This window comes from Pyrgilauda ruficollis, unplaced genomic scaffold, assembly GCF_017590135.1.
Source record: "Pyrgilauda ruficollis isolate IOZ18807 unplaced genomic scaffold, ASM1759013v1 scaffold414, whole genome shotgun sequence".
In the NCBI taxonomy this organism is placed as follows: domain Eukaryota; kingdom Metazoa; phylum Chordata; class Aves; order Passeriformes; family Passeridae; genus Pyrgilauda; species Pyrgilauda ruficollis.
In genome coordinates, this window is record NW_024525646.1 from 4,915 (window position 1) to 21,869 (window position 16,955).

The following is a 16,955-nucleotide window of genomic DNA, read 5'->3' on the forward strand; positions in this document are numbered from 1 at the left end:
GTCCAGTCAGGTGAGCCCGGGCACGCAAAGCGCACTCGAGCACTCGCCTCCCGCCCCTCCTGCTTGGCTGCAATCCTTCCCACACGTTTCCCTTTCCTCGGGTGCTTAGCCAATCGCTAGGCGAGGGTAGCTCGGATGGCTGTCGTAGTGGGACTTTCCGCCTGGATTTTCGCGTTGGTGGATTTTTGCCATTGCCTGCTCGACCCGTATTGCCCTATAGAACAGCCACAGCAAGGAAGGCGCTGCAATTAGCTGACGGGTGTTGCTATTGGCTCATGATGATTGGGAGAGAATAGGAGCGGGGCGGAGGAGGGAGAGTGCGCGTTTTTTTTTCCTCGTCCCCTCGCTTCCACCTTTCCGATTGGCTGAGATGGTGGCCGGACGAAATTTCCGATTGGTCAGCGCACGCTGTTGTTAAGCGGGTGAGGCAGCGCGAGGCGGAGTTTCCTCTTCCGATGAGTCGGTTCTGAGGTTCAGTCAACGCGAAGCGTCCTGACGTACCATCACTTCTGCGAGTCTGTCCGAGACCTACCGTCACCCGTCTTGAGGAGCTGTTGCCGGCCGCCTCACCTCTTTTCCTCTCAGCGCCATGGCCTCAGGATCCGAGTAAGTGTGGGCCGTCCGCCGGCAGGCCGCGGCCTAGGCCCCGCTGCGGTGGCGCTGGGCCTGGCTCGGCCTAGCTCTCCTTACCTCGCCTTCGCGCGGCGCTACCCAGGCTGGGCCTGACGGCGGGCCCAATCCTCCTCCCGATCCCGCTGTGTCATTCAGGTTCTGAGGAAGTGGGGGTGGGGCCGGGAGGGGGATGGGCTGCTCTTCGTGTTTGCCCAGCCAGGAGCTTGTCCGCCGTGGGGCCCTAGGTACCACCGCCCCTCGCCTGCCGGGCCTCCTCGGGAAGTGTTGAGTAATGCGGGGCGAGGCTTGGCCGGGGCCATCTCGCCTGGGCTAGGCCTCATCCAGGAAAGGCTCTGTTTTCTAGAGCCCGGAGCGCTGGGGTGAGCGGCTGGCCGGGACGTGAGGGGGAAGAGGCGTGTCCTGGTTTCCTCCCCGCAGGTCCGCAGCGGCCCTCGGATCGGGGCTGGAAGAGACTTGACATTGGAAGAGGCAGATTTGTTGTACCGGACTAGCCCCTGTGGCAGCTGAAGCAATCAGCTCTATTTTTGTCTCTAGTGTCTTGCCTCACTGTCTTCAGTTCCAGGCTGAGGGTCATATTTTGTGCTCCTCAAAAGTCAGTTGAGTAATACTGGCCTCTCTGCGCCCAGCTCACGTGTGCAAGTCACTTCACAGTCCCTTGAGAGGAGTAAAAATAAAACCTAAAGCGAATTTCCAAATCCAAGAATACTTCAAGTGACTTGTTGGCTTCACCAGAGGCTCTTTCAGTCCCTTTAGTGTCTGTGGTTTATCTTCTCCTTTTCTTTTGCAACTTCTGCAATTTGGACCCACTTGGTCTTAAGTCAGTTCCAGCAAGGTGTGCCAAGAATTTAAGGTCTGTGGTAGAGCTTGTGATGGAAGTGATGGTCTCAGAGGTGTGTTTTGAGTCTGAGGTGAGCAGTGTTATTAAAAAGAAATTTATGTTTTTGTAAAGTTATTCTCAACACATAGGAATCAAAAAAAGTTCCTGTACAACTGGAAAACAGTTACTTCTTCGTTACAATTTTTGGGTCAGTGCTGTTGGCAGCCATCTTGTCTAATTGAGCTTTAGCACAGAGTATAGCATTGCAAGACCTAATAGAGTGTTTCTGAAAAAATTCTTGGATTTGTGTGCGTACCTGTCTGAAACAGTATCTGAGAATTTAGCATCTTGAGCATGGGTATGAACTCGCTGCTTGATTGTCATGTGGTGTTCCAGTAAAGCGGCTGCAATCATCAGATATTCCACTCATTTACTTCAAGGGATTTTTTTTTTAAATACTTACCCAAAGAAAGTATTTCAGACTGTAATTAGGATGTTCAGGGTGGTAAAAAAACACTGACAGATTTTATCTAGGAAGTGAGTTCATGAGGATATTGATAAAAAGGTACACCAGCATACAGGAGGTATGACTGTTTTCACTTTAGTTACTAAAGCTGAAATAAATTTTGAGTTGGTGACTTTTCATTGTATATTTAACATAGACATGCAGGAACAAGTTAGTTCCCTACTTTATGTGGAGCTCTGAAGGTTGGTAGTTGTTTTCAGAAGATTTGGTAATTACTTTCTGATCTCACTCTTCATACTGTCTACCACAATGCATAGCCTCTGGGCATTATCACATGCTGAACAAGGAAAGCTCTGACACAGAAAAGTGATGAAGTGATGTAATTGTAGAATCAGAATAGTTTGGGTTGGAAGGGACCTTAACAATCATGTAGTTCCAACCCCTCTGCTATGGGCAGGGACACCTTTTGCTAGACCAGATTGCTCAATGCCCCATCAAGCCAGATCTTGAACACTTCCAGGGCCAAAGGCTGGAACTAGATGATCTTTGAGATCCCTTCCAACCCAAACCATTCTATGATTTTATGAACCCCCAGGAGAGATGCAGTGATAGCAAATGGTGATAATAATATTCTAAATTGCTATTGGAAGATAGGTAGTGCTTGTCTGTCAAAGTCCTTACTCTTGTCTGTAAGAGAAATAACATCACTCCTGTGTAGCTGTCATAATTTCTTAACACCTTTTTTTTCTTTGTCAGCAGAACTGTTAGGTCAGATAACTGAAGCTGACCCCATGTGTTTAGATACTTACATGCCGTGTTTCTTGGAGAGCTTTTCAATTGCTTTAAGTGCAGCAATGTACTGACAACACTGATCCAGTTTTGCTTCTTACTTAGAAAACTGCAGATTCAGTTCTTCAGTACTAAAACTTTTTTTCTCACACTCAGCAGAACTAAGTGGACATCTTGCTGTGCTCTTCAGCACTTCTGTGTGTTCAAAGGTATCTGAACTTTTTTTCCAGATATATATAATACAACTTTTGATTTATTGGAAGTTTTGGTCCAAAAGCTTCCACTTGCTGCCCAGTTCCTCTTCTATTTATTTTTATATTGTATCCCAGACCATTTTTTAGGCTGCACAGCAATTTCTACATCCTGAGGGGCAGCTGCTCAGTTTCAGTGATGACATATAGCCAAAGTCTGGCATTGGTTTCTTATCAAAAGGCCTTTGGATCCACATTTCATGTGTAGAGGGATATGATTTGCATTTACACTTTGAATAGGCTAAATTGTTTTTTTTGTGTCCCTTAGCTTATGTTTTAAAATATACATGCTACATTAATTTCCAGTGTCCAGGAATGTTGAGGCAAGGTCCTTACAAGTAGGTGGTTGTTTTTATCCACTGCTTTAACCACAAGATCCTGTTTGGCCTGATGATTTATTGGTTTCTTGTTGCACTCTGTTTTCCTGGAAATCCCAGACCTTTTAGGACTGTACCAGGACCATGTTTTAGGTTTAAGAGGGAATGAATTCATGAGCTCCTCCCTGGAGGTATCCAATAGCTTTTCTTGTGTCTTCTTTGGGTTTAGAAAATGAATCTGTAACATCTCACATGGTCATTGAAAGTGACGGATGTTGATTTCTCACCTCTTGCTTTCTTTAATAAAGAGAGGGAAAAGGTGGCTTTTAAAAATGCAGTGAACCTGTCAAGTAATGCACTGCTGACACAGTCTGTGTTTATGCTGTGTAGCTGTTTGCTCTGCCACTTCCACTCAAGGTTTGATTTCTTCTGGTTATTTTGTCCCTAAAACAGCAAAATGGAGCCAAAGTGTACATCTAGCACCATTGTCCGCAAAGCTTCCTACTCTGCTGGTGGTTGCTGTTTGCTTAGGACAAAGGAAGACTTTTTTTTTTTTTCTTTTTTTTTTGGTGAGAATCAAACTGTGCTAAGTTTGTTTTGACCTTAGTCACTGGCACATCTGGACTGCTTTGAGAGAGTAGTCAGATGCCCACCAAGGCAAGTTACAATAATCTGCTGCTATTGTGGTTGGCTAATATACAACTTCTAAGAGCTCCTTAGGAATCAGTTAGTTCAAGTTCATATTTATTTTGTAAAATGAACTATTTGCTACATTAGATTTTGAAGTAAATAAATTAATCTGCCTTCCTTCCATTTCCTTGTTGTTTGGTGTGCTCAATTTTGTCAAGGCAAACGAATTATGTCACATATCTTCTGGTGTAATAGGCTAGAGCTGCAGTGAGTCCTGTGGCGGTATTATGAAAAGGTGCTTATATCTTCAAAAAAAAAGTAAACCCCATTTTTCATGAGCACTTGAATATTTCTACTGGCTTGCTAGGTTTAACTAATAGGCTTTGACAGGCTAAACTCTTACAGCTCTTCCTGTCAGGAGAGCTACAGCATTGTCCTTTAATTCCCCTGTTTATCTGGGATTTGACGCTAAATAGACTTGAGCTTTTGTTTCTGTGGCAGCAGTTATATGTGATTTCAGATGAGTCTGACTAATTCTTTTAGGCAAAGCATCTTAGAGTCAGCAGCATCTCACTGACCACTTCTTTTTATAGATAGCTTCATAGCTTGTATCCATTTCAGTAGTAAATTGACTGATGCCAGACCCCCTTCCCAAACCTAGATTGGCTCCTCTTCCAGGTACCTCCCCCCAGTTAACATACTGGGCATGACATTCTGTGGTGTGGAATATCCCTTTGGCCAGTTCAGATCAACTGTCCCAGCTATGCTCCCTCCTGGTTTCTTTTGTGCAGCTCCTCACTGGCAGAGCATGAGACACTGAAAAGCCCTTGTCTCAGGGTAAGCACTGCTCAGCAACAACCAAAACATCAGTGTGTTATCAGCATTATTCTCATACTGAATCCAAAACACAGCACTGTACCAGCTACTGAGAAGAAAATTAATTCTTATCCCAGACAAAACCAGGACACTTGCAAACAAGTATAGTTTCTAAAAGACAAGACAACAAAGAAACCTGTAGAAAATGGAGAACAAAACAGGTGGGTGTGAAAAGGGGAGCAATATCACTTGGACTCCTTAACTTCTGTTTTCTCTCCCAGCTCTAAAGGCGATGACTTATCAACTGCTATTCTGAAGCAGAAGAACAGGCCTAATCGGTTAATTGTTGATGAAGCCATCAATGAAGACAACAGTGTTGTGTCACTGTCCCAGGTGTGTCACCTATAAAAGCAAAGCATTTACTCTGACAATTTGCAAGCTGTTGTTGTCTTTTAACTTGAAATCTAATTTTGCAACATGAATCTAAGTATTTGTGTCAGAAGCTGCAGCAGTTACAAGTGAGGGAGGTGGGTTAAATAAATAATCATATATAATAATTTTTAATAAACTATAACATACATTCTGATTCTAACTTTTAGGATTCACTTGAGCTCATGCCCTTAGTCTGGCTTTAGGATTAGATCTTCACTAGTGTAGTGAAAACCCCTGTCTTTGTAGATCTAGTATATTGCTTCTAAGATGTAATCCTTCAAAGTCAACTAACTCTCCTTCAAATGCTTGAATTCATAGAATCATTAAGGTTGGAAAAGACCTCCAAGATCACTGAGTCCAACCTTTGATGAAACACCACCATGTCAACCAAACCATAGCACTAAGTGCCATGTCCGGTTGTTTCTTAAACACTTCCAGGGATGGTGACTCCATCACTTCCCTGGGCAGTCTGTTCCAATGCTTAACAACCCTTTCCGTGAAGAAATTCTTCCTGATGTCCAACCTGAACCTCCCATGGTGCAGCTTGAGGCCATTTCCTCTTACCCTGTCACTGGTTGCATGGGAGAAAAGGCCAACCCCCACCTGGCTACAACTTCCTTTCAGGGAGTTGTAGAGAGTGATAAGGTCTCCCCTGAGCCTCCTTTTCTCCAGGCTAAACAACCCCAGCTCCCTCAGCCACTTCTCATATCACTGACTCTCTAGACCTTTCACCAGCCTTGTTGCCCTTCTCTGGACATGCTCCAGCATCTCAACGTCCTTCTTGTGAGGGGCCCAAAACTGGACACAGTACTAGGTGTGGCCTCACCAGTGCCAAGTACAGGGGGACAATCACTTCCCTCAGCCTGCTGGCCACACTATTTCTGATACAAGCCAGGATGCCATTGGCCTTCTTGGCCACCTGGTTACACGCTGGCTTGTGTTCAGCTGCTGTCAACCAGCACCCCCAGGTCCTTTTCCACTGGTCCACTTTCCAGCCACTCTTCTCCAAGCCTGTAGCACTGCATGAGGTTGTTGTGACCTAAGTGCAGGACCTGGCACTTGGCCTTGTTGAACCTCATATCATTGGCCTCAGCCCATCAATCCAGCCTGTCCAGATCCCTCTGTAGAGCCTTCCTACCTTCCAGCAGTTACACACTCCCACCCAAGTTAATGTCATCTGAGAACTTACTGAGGGTGCAGTTGATCTCCCCATCCAGATTATCAATAAAGATATTAAACGGGACTGGGCCAAACACTGATCCCTGAGGGACACCACTGGTGACTGGCCACCAACTGGATGCAGCACCATTCACCAACATGCTCTGGGCCACACCATCCAGCCACTTCTTAACCCAGCAGAGTGCACCTGTCCAAGCTGTGGACTGCAGCATTCTGCAGGAGAATGCCATGGGAGACAGTGTTAAAGGCTTTACTGAAGTCTAGGTAGATAACATCCACAGCCTTTCCCTCATCCACTAGGCAGGTCACCTGGTCAGAAAAGGAGCTCAGGTTGGTCAGGCAGGACCTGCTCCTCCTAAATCCATGCTGGCTGGGCCTCATCCCCTGGTTGTCCTGTGTCTGCTGTGTGATTGCACTCAAGATGATCTGTTCCATAATCTTGCTGGGCACTGAGTTCAGGCTGACAGGCCTGTAGTTCCCCAGATCTTCCTTCCAACCCTTCTTGCAGATGGGTATCCCATTGGCCAACCTCCAGTCCTTTGGGACCTCCCCTGTTAATCAGGACTGCTGATAAATGATGGTGAGTAGCTTGGTGAGCTCTTCCACCAGCTCCATCAGTACTTTCAGGTGAATCTCATCTGGCTCCATAGACCGGTGACAGTGTAAGGGGCTCAGCAGGTCACTAACTGCTTCCTTCAATTGTTTTGTCAAAAGTTTGTTCTAATGCTGTTATTGGTTACAGGCAAAAATGGATGAACTGCAGCTGTTTAGAGGAGACACTGTCCTGCTAAAAGGAAAGAAGAGGAGAGAAGCAGTCTGTATTGTTCTGTCAGATGATACCTGCTCAGATGAGAAGATTCGCATGAATAGGGTTGTTCGGAACAACTTGAGAGTGCGCCTGGGTGACGTCATCAGGTGAGGACTAGTTTGTTAACTGTTATGTATCCCTGGGTTGCCTAAATAATTTGTGCCCTGGCTTTGAATTGTTTTGTTCCATAGCAGAGACAGGGTCCTGCAGGAAGTATTCTTGCATCTTCTGGAGGAGGTTGCAGAAATGTTTTCAAGTGTGTCTTACATCAGGGATCTCAGTTTACTTTTGCATGTCTTTCTGGCTGTATGCATATTCAGATTAATACTAAGATTCTTGAAGACTCTTTGGGACCTTCACAAGCCCTGGTCCTGTCATTAAGTAGTTGAATTACCCCACTGTTGTCATAGTATTCTTTCCAAATTTACATTGTCAAATGAATTCACAAGTTTTTTCCATCTAAATTTTTTATGTTCGCAAGATAACTGAAAACTAGTAAGCAACATTGTAATTGATCTTATAGTATGGCTAGCTCAAGCACTGAGCTGCCCTATAACAAACAGAAGTTAAAACTTGAAGCAGTCAAATATCAATATTAAAAATCCCTGAAGGTTGTTTATATACCAATTTTTGTTATGAAATAATTTTAAAATTAGGAATGCTGGAAGTGTTGCAGGAATTTTGTACAATGCTTGCAGAAGGTAGTGGGAAAGCATTGAAGGATGCATTTTGGCTTACAGGAGGCAGGTTCCATTCTATGATGGGAGTGGAAAGAAAAAATATGTCAGCATTTCTTAAACATAAAAATGCTAATTTGCAGGTTTAGATATGTGAGAGCAGACATTTCTCCTGCGCATTCTTCTAATCTGGAATATTGTGCATGTTCTGGGAAAATTGGAACCTGATTTCTGACACTAGACTTCCTGGGGTGATATCTGAAATAGTCTTTAAATAAAAATGTGTTTCATATGAACTGTAGAGGAGAGGGACAAGTCTGTTCCACCCATCTCTCTACCATTAGAAAATGCAAGTTTTAAACATGACTGTAGTTGGAACAGTGCTTTGAGCACTGTGGATTTAAAATAAAGGTGAATCCTTACTTTATATGAGGTTACTGTTAGAGTAATTTCTAGTGTGACAGTTCAGCTGGTGCTATCCCCTTCTCTGCTTGGACTGTCTGTAACAGTTCTCAGCCTTTCAGATGTGTTACTGATTGTCTTGGCTTCATTGCAAGGGTCAGAGAATTTTCACACCTCTTGCCCTCAAAGTTTGTCTTGCTGATCTTAAAGTACTTATTGTGTTAATTTCTTTGGCTTGGTTTCTGCCAAAATCCAGATTCATGCACTAATCGCTTCCTGCTTGTAGTCTGTCAGCTGTTTTCCTTCTGTGGGTCAGTCTGTCTTTTCATTTACTCTTCTGCTATACCTTCACTGTAAAGCATGTAGTTAAACAATCTCCTAATAGTCTCTAACAAACTAGCATATGAAACTTGCGTGCTCAGCTGCAATTGCCCATAGGCTTTTTTTAGCTGGCAAAGCCAGTTTGAGCTTTCTGCCTCTACCACAGCTTGATGCTCTGATGTATTGCTACAGTAGGCTGTTGGCCTATGTTTTAAAATAATAGCTGAAATTTTTATTTAAAAAGGGGGAAGGGGCCTTCAGACTTTACCCTAAATGTTAATTTCCCCAAAAAGGGATTGACAGACACCTAGCTATCCCTGGTTGGTACTGAGAACCTTTGTTCAGAATCAGGTTTATCAGCAACAGGAACTCTATTCTAAGTTATGAGGAAGAGAGGAAGGAACAAAGATTTCCTCTCAAATCCCTTTCCCTTACAGTTAGTTCAGCAGTAGCTCATGGAATCACAGAATGGTTTGGGTTGGAAGGGACCTCAAAGATCATCTAGTTCCAACCCTCCTGCCCTGGGTGGGAACACCTTCCACTAGACCAGGCTGCTCAGAGCCCTATCCAGTCTGGCCTTGAACACTTCCAGGGATGGGGCATCCACAACTTCTCTGGGCAACCTGTGCCAGAGCTTCACCACCTTCACAGTAAATAATTTCTTCCTATTATCTAATGTAAGTCATCTCTCTCTCAGTTTGAAGACATTCCTCTTTGTCCTGTCACTGCATGCCTTTGTAAAAAGTCCCTCCAGCCTTCTTGTAGGTTTCCTTCAGGTACCGGATGGTGCTATAAGGTCTTGCTGGAACCTTCTCTTCTCCAGGCTGAACAGCCCCAACTTTCTCAGCCTCTCTTCATAGGAGAGGGGCTCCAGCCCTCTTATCATCTTTGTGGCCTCCTCTGGGCTTGCTCCAACTGGTCCATGACCTCCTTATGTTGGGGGGGCCAGAGCTGGACACCATATTCTAGGTGGGGTCTCACAAGAGCAGAGAGGGAGAATCCCCTCCCTTAACCTGCTGACTCTAAGAGCCTAAATGTGAGATGTGGGACTCCAGGCGGCTCTTCCAAATGCAGTTTATTACATCCAAGACGTTACGCTGACCACGCTGCTTTAGATGCAGTCCAGGACACAGTTGGTTTCTGGGATGCAAGTGCACATAACCAAGTTATATCAAGCTTCTTGTCCACCAATACCCCTAAGTCCTTCTCAGCAGGCCTGCTCTCAATCCATTCTCCACCCAGCCTGTACTTGTGCTTGGGATTGCCCTGACCCAGGTGCAGGAGCATGTGTTGAAACAAAAGTTAGCTTATGACTCTTGCAGGTCTTGAGGCTGCATTAGTAACTTGTGAATGTATCTTGGGCACAGAAAAGGGGAGCTACAGAAGAGCGGGGGTGGGAGATAGTACAAAACCCTTCAGCAGTTTTGGATAGGGCTGAGAGGAGTGAAGGAAAGCACATGTTGAAAAGACGAGCTCTTTGATGAGCATGATTTTTGCCTTGTCAGCATTCTTATGCACGTGGGAAGTCTCCATAGGGCTTTGGAGGGTCCTTTCTGGCATTTATACTGGCCTGAGAAGGGACATCACTGCCTTTCCCAAACTTGGGTTTAAGTCCAGCATGATATGGTTAACTGGAGTTTTCTTCTGTTGCAGCATCCAGCCTTGCCCAGATGTGAAATATGGCAAACGTATCCATGTGTTACCAATTGATGACACAGTAGAAGGGATCACAGGGAATCTCTTTGAGGTCTATCTCAAGCCATATTTCCTGGAAGCTTACAGACCCATCAGGAAAGGTAATAGCACCTGTTATTGAAGTCCTGATGGCAGTGAATGCGAGCTAGTCCTGATACCAAAGAAAAAGAATTTCTGGAAGCTTGCACAGATCTACATGGAGCATTAGACTGATGACTGTAGAGTAAGATTTTGCTCTTGTGGATTTAATTTTTTCCTAAACTTCAGAAGAGTGATATCTGTTGCTGGCTGGTAGAACAGCTTGATAGTTCTCTGTCATGGTTTAATCCCAGCCAGCAACTAAGTACCATGCAGCTGCTTGCTCATACCTCCTCCCTCCTTCTCAATGGGGAGGAGGATTGGAAAAAAAGTAAAACTCATGGGTTGAGGTAAGAACAGTTTAATAATATTAATTATAATAATACTAATAATAATTGGAGAGAGAGAGGGAGGGAGGAATAAAATGCAAGAGATACAAGTGATGCACAATACAGTTGCTCACCACCCACTGACTGATGCCCAGCCTGTCCTCAAGCCGCAATATGTGGCTCCTGGGCAATTCCCCCCAGTTAACATACTGGGCATGACATTCTGTGGTGTGGAATATCCCTTTGGCCAGTTCAGATCAACTGTCCCAGCTATGCTCCCTCCTGGTTTCTTTTGTGCAGCTCCTCACTGGCAGAGCATGAGACATTGAAAAGCCCTTGTCTCAGGGTAAGCACTGCTCAGCAACAACCAAAACATCAGTGTGTTATCAGCATTATTCTCATACTGAATCCAAAACACAGCACTGTACCAGCTACTGAGAAGAAAATGAACTCTTATCCCAGATGACACCAGGACATTCTCCTGTGGTTTTTTGCTACGTGGGATGGGAGGACATCAAAAAAGGCTTAGGTTGAAGTCTGTTTAATGAGATTTTTCTCCTGAGTTGCTACCACTTGATGGGATTGGGGAGTTGCCTACATATTAATCAATGGGTTAGATATACTAACTGGCACCCTGACTAAATGCAGTTTTCCAAAGTAATTTAATTAATAATTGGGAAAGTGCATAAAAACCAAATATACGTTTAGAGTTGTGCTAGTAGCACTTCTGCTGGAACAAATAGGTCCTAATACAATATGTACACAAGTTGAATTTATCCAGCTTCTGTAGTCCAGTTTACCTAGGATTCATAGTGCAGTACCATATATTATTCTGTTTTTGGAGACAACCAGTCTAGTTATAATAACTTCAAAATTAATTTAGATTAAATCAAGGCTTTTTGCCATTTTTAGAAATGTTAAATTGAAACTGGATGTAAAAGAATCATGATTCCTTGCCTTTGTGTTTTGTATTTAGGCAGAATATTATTTTTCTATTGTTTGCTGGTTTTGTTTGCTGTTTGTTTCTTGATGAAATTTGATGGTGCTCGAGTGGTCACAGTACATGCAGCTCTTGAATTTAAAATGCAGAGCAGTGTTAAAAATGCCAGCAGTGTATACCTGTGTAACCCACTTTGTTGTCCTCTGGGGCTGCTGGTAGTACAAGGGTTGACATTTTGCAGTGGGCTACTGAAATGTGGGGTTTTATAGGTGACATCTTCTTGGTGCGTGGAGGGATGCGTGCAGTGGAGTTCAAAGTGGTGGAGACAGATCCAAGCCCATACTGCATAGTGGCTCCGGACACAGTGATCCATTGTGAGGGAGAGCCCATCAAAAGAGAGGTGAGCAGAATGCTGCTGTGCAGTTCTACTGAATCCCCTCTGTCTGAAATCTGTTTTAGTGACACTCCTTAAGAGCAGCAATGTTTGCAGTTCCTGTTTTGGCATTTTGTGTATTGAATGTAATGATTAAAACCTCTGGTTTCAGGAGATGAGCTGCTGTTGAAGATAGTCAGAGAAATGTGCTTCCAGTATCCTTCCTCATGTGCTGAGATAGCACCAGTGCATAGGTTTGCTGATGAGATGCCATACTTTGGCAGCAGCTCTTTTGCATCTGCTTCCATATATCTCATGCTGGACTTAGATTCATCTTTTAATTCTAAAATTCCCTTGATACCTAGCAGGGAGGGCTCACAATGTTGCTGAATTTCATGCCATGTGAAAAGAAAGCAATTGGTACTTTTTCAGTGAGAAATTTGAAATGTAAATTATGGATTTTTTTTTCTTTTTTCCTCCCAGTCCCTTAAGGTGTCTAGCCTTGAGTGTCCCAAGCTTGAGGCAGCCTGAGTGGATTGTGTGTCAGGTCTTGGCCACCTTACTGTTACAGAGTAGGAAATCTCAGAAATGGGCTAAGGTGGCTGTATGCTTCATAAAGTAAGTGCCTTTTTACCGCCTGCAAATCAGGTTGAGTCTTAGTTTGTAGTTAGCTCTGCCTTTTCAAAAATATTCACCTCTATTTGACACTAGTGAGGCCATGTCTGGGCACTAGATGAGTCCAGTTTGGGTTCTTCAGGATACAACAGAGATAGGAGCAAGTTCAGCCAAGGCCACCAAAATTGATGAGGGAGCTGGAGGTCAGAATGAATGAGGAACAGCTGGGAGTGAGTTGATGCAGCACGAAGAAGGGAAGGCAAAGGTTCAGCGTTACTGGCAACTGCCTGATAGGAAGGTGTGGATAATCAGGCTCTCCCAAGAGCTGCACTCAGGGACAGGATTAGAAGCAATAACACAAGCTGGATCAAGGAAAATGCCCAATGGAAAAAGGCTTCTCCAAACCCTGGAACAAGGCCTGGAGAGGGCAGGAACCTCCAGACCTGGAGACCTTCAGCACTTGGTAGGGCTAGGCCCTGAGCAACCTGCTTGAAGTGTAGTTCCAGTTTGTGGGACTCGGACTGAGCCCCTCTGAGATTCCAGGCTATGTTATTTTATTTTAGCATGGCCTAATGTTACAGATAACTAAGGCCAGTAGAAATTTGGACAGCCAAATGAACGGATCCTGTAGAGCTATACTGAAAGAGTTGGTTGCAAGTGGTCTTATCTGCACATCTGGATTGTAACATTTTCTGTTAATTTGAGTCAATCCCAAGAGAAAACACTGTGTTGGAGAACTGTATGGTAGCTAGGGTATGTCAGGTAGTTAGAAATACCACTTAGAGTTTAAGGAATAAGTATATTTTATGCTGGGCTTCATTGTCTTATCATTTTTGCTAGCCAAATCAGAGGGTCACACAACTTGTTTTGCACTAGTCTGTAGGGGCCCTGGCAGCAGAGGCTGGCATTCAAGAGGGTAGGCTTCAGTGAGGAATTTCCCTCTGCATGCCTGGGAAGAGAGAGCTAAGAAACAGTTGTAGAAGATACCAGAAAGACTTGAAAATTAGAAACTCAAGACATCAAAGAAATGGCAATGAGCAAAAACCTGGGTTCTGTAGACTAGGATGGATTGTTGAGCTACTGTTTTAACTCAGATGTTTAATGTATTTCCTCCTGGGTAGGATGAAGAGGAGTCGCTGAATGAAGTGGGCTATGATGACATTGGTGGCTGCCGGAAGCAGCTGGCTCAAATCAAAGAAATGGTGGAACTTCCCCTCCGACACCCTGCTCTCTTCAAGGCCATAGGGGTGAAGGTATGTCCCCATGTGCACCAAGTAGATGAGTGGGCTTGCCCTTGAAGATGACTTGATATCAGAGGTTCATGAGGTTTTGGGAGGGGAATAAGTAATTTGGGTTTTTTTTTTTGGGGGGGGGGGTTTGGTTTGCTTATGTTTGGGGCTTTTTTAAATGCTGGTGTTAGGAAAGTATCTCCTTACATGTTTTGGACACAGATTAAAGTACTGACAACTTGCAAAGCAGAGGGGTGCTTTGAATCAGCGCTGCCAGTTACTGGCAAGGTTTTTGTTGTGTGTTGTGTGAAGTAGTAAGGGTGTTGATAGCAATGTTGACGTGGCAGCTGTTGCATAAGATTGCATCACAATTTCAGACTGGTTTTATCAAATGCTTACAGATTTGCTGTGAATCTACTTAGGCATTCAGATACTCACCACCTAAATCCCTTGCCTTTGTCCTCAGCCTCCACGTGGGATCCTGCTGTATGGTCCTCCTGGCACTGGTAAAACACTGATTGCCCGAGCGGTGGCCAACGAAACAGGGGCTTTCTTCTTCCTGATCAATGGTAAGTTTTGTGGCTGCTTTGGCCCCAGGTCTGCTGTGTGCTCACTTGTTCATCTTATGGTAAGGAATGGTGTCAATAGGGCTTGTAGAGCCACGCTGTCTCCCTGACATCCTTTCTTGCCTCTTTGAAGTGTGCATCTGTGGACACTTGGAGGCCATTTGTGTGGAAGTATCTGTTGTGGCACTTCCCTTAAGCTTGATTGTTTTGTAGCTGGCTCATTGGAAAGACAGCTTCGCAATACAGGGACCTGGAGTCTGTCTGGCTTAGTGTTCGCATATGTTGTTGAGGGCAGAGCTGGGAGTGGTGAGATTATTCTATGAGTATGGGTGCAGGACACTTGTTTCTGTTGCTGCCAGCATGTTTCATTCAGAAAAGAAGCTGATCTGCTGTGGATTTGTTTTTCCCTCATGTAAAGCACAAGACCTGTTCTATTTCATATAACATTAATTGTGAGGAACTATCCTGAAAGCTATGAGTACCTTGGGACTTAGCTCCAAGTGACAGAATCTCCTATTGATCACTCTTCACCTGTAGCAGTTGGGGTGGATACTGGTTTATGTCCTGTAAAGATCAGACTGTGACTTTTCCTCAGTGCTTTTCTGTGGCATTTTACATTCAGTGTTGGAATAACTGAACATTTGTACTTAAGGAGTGATGCTTTTCTTCTCTGATTTCAGTCACTTAGACCCATGAAGGTCTAAGTAAGCAAAGAAGTATATAGCACAGTATAGCAGTGAGCAGCAGTAGGGAAGTGACTTGCTTTATATCTCAACATATCAGATATAAATGGACTGTTTTTAGCCATATGTTGTCTTTGTCATATACTTTCTAAGTATGTGGAAGGTGTTACTGCATGCTAATGAACTGGACATTTTATTTCTATTGCATAATAAAAATAACATTGTCAGAGTTAGTGATGCATTCTCTGTCTGCTAGTCCCAAGCATGGTGTTGTAGATGAAGCTGGCATGAATTAGTGAGTTACCTGTTGTCTTGGTTTGGAAAGACAGGTGTCTGCTAAGGAAGGCAGGACCCTCCCCTGAAATGGAAAATGTAAACCCCCCTCCCCCCCTCCAAATTGCTATAAATTTTAAATTAAGGGGCTCTCAGGCAAAAAATATGGGAGCAGGAAATAACAGTTTTTTAATAGGGAAGAAAATTTAAAAAAATATAAAATAAACAATGCAGTAAACTAAAACAACACTGACAGAGTCAGAACACAACCTGACACCCTGTTGGTCAGGGTGCTGGTAGCAGTCCAATTGGAAATGTGGCTGCAGTCCTCCTGGAGTGTCAGGTGTGATTCTGTTGGAGCAGGGATCCTGCAGAAGGGTGTAGTCTTCCTCTGAAGATTCAGTGGAAGAGGCAGCTGTTCTTCTGGGAAATCCAGTGGAGAAAGCTGTGCTCCTGTTCCAGAAACTCAAGATTATATCTGGGTAGGAATGCTTGGCTCTTCCCTCTGGGCAGAGCATCTCACAATGGGATGCTGTAGTTCTTATCAGTCATGCAGTGACATTCAATAGCCTATTATTAGCAGATGTCTCCCTGGAGGGAGGAGTGGTTGTGAAAGAGATAAGAAAAACTGCCCACCTAACAGAAGACAACTGCCATACAAATGGCAAATAGAATACAATTTGCTTGACAATCCAGGACACCTGTAATGAAGCATTCTTAGTACCTGCTCATACCAGTGTCTCTGCAGCTGGCCTGCTTCGGTCAGCTGGCAGCCTTGCACTTCCAAAGGTCAGGTTTCTTTTTCTTGGATCCTTTAGAAGCATACTTTTTTTTCATTACCACTCCCTTCAGCATGATGGAAAATCTGTAAAAACAGAATACATCTGTGAGCCTGCACTAGTGTTCAGCAACTGTAGGAGATCTGAGGAATGCTGCCCTTCCTTCTGGGATTAATGTGGTTACACATTTTTATTATTTATTCTTTGAGAGGAGATGGGGTTTGGGGTGTTGTTTTTTTGGTGGTGGCTTGTTGCTGTTGGTTGGTTGGTTAGTTGGTGTGTGAGTCAATACAGTCAGGCAGCCAGGGCAACCATAAACCCATGGCTAAAACATAGAGTAAATTTATTTCCATTACCTAAATAACTGAGGGATCCCTGAAGCAATACCTGCACAGGGGCACACAAGCAGAGACATGGGCACTGTTAGTTCATGCCAGAGGATCACTGGCTACTGTTCACACAGCCTTATCAAGGGTTATTTTCAGCTGCAAGGTCACTTGAGCACTCCACCAGTGTTTTGCTTTTTAACCCATTCCTCCCAACAGTTGGGTTTTTTGGAACTCATTTATAAAATCTTATAGAGGTAAATGCATACCTGTGTAATGCATGCTATAGACAGCTTTGGTATCTTACAGCTTTTTCTTTCCCTACCCTGATAACTTGTCACCATATAATTTGATTGCTTCCATTGTGAGCATTAACTGTGTGGTGGCACATTTCAGAGAAGCTCACCAAGTGTGAAATAGGGTAAGGGAAGAGGCAGCTAATGGTAGCTCATTGGCTAGTGTTACATTCTGTTAAACTGAAAACACTGAAATGATGATAGTAAGTAATTCTGCATGCTGGTCTTGCCTGTT

The 16,955-nt window shown here is 44.1% G+C and overlaps 1 protein-coding gene across 1 annotated transcript in view; it reads left to right on the top strand.

Annotated features, from left to right (window-relative positions):
• Window positions 1–417: 417 nt before the first annotated feature.
• Window positions 418–16,955, top strand: part of LOC121359113 (transitional endoplasmic reticulum ATPase-like) — a 47,444-nt gene continuing 30,906 nt past the window's right edge. The window contains exons 1-7 of the mRNA XM_041477822.1: window positions 418–606; window positions 5,001–5,112; window positions 7,073–7,245; window positions 10,192–10,334; window positions 11,850–11,980; window positions 13,690–13,821; window positions 14,264–14,366. Of these exons, the coding sequence (XP_041333756.1) occupies window positions 590–606; window positions 5,001–5,112; window positions 7,073–7,245; window positions 10,192–10,334; window positions 11,850–11,980; window positions 13,690–13,821; window positions 14,264–14,366 (811 nt within the window). The 5' untranslated portion in view covers window positions 418–589. The remainder of the gene's footprint in view (window positions 607–5,000; window positions 5,113–7,072; window positions 7,246–10,191; window positions 10,335–11,849; window positions 11,981–13,689; window positions 13,822–14,263; window positions 14,367–16,955) is intronic.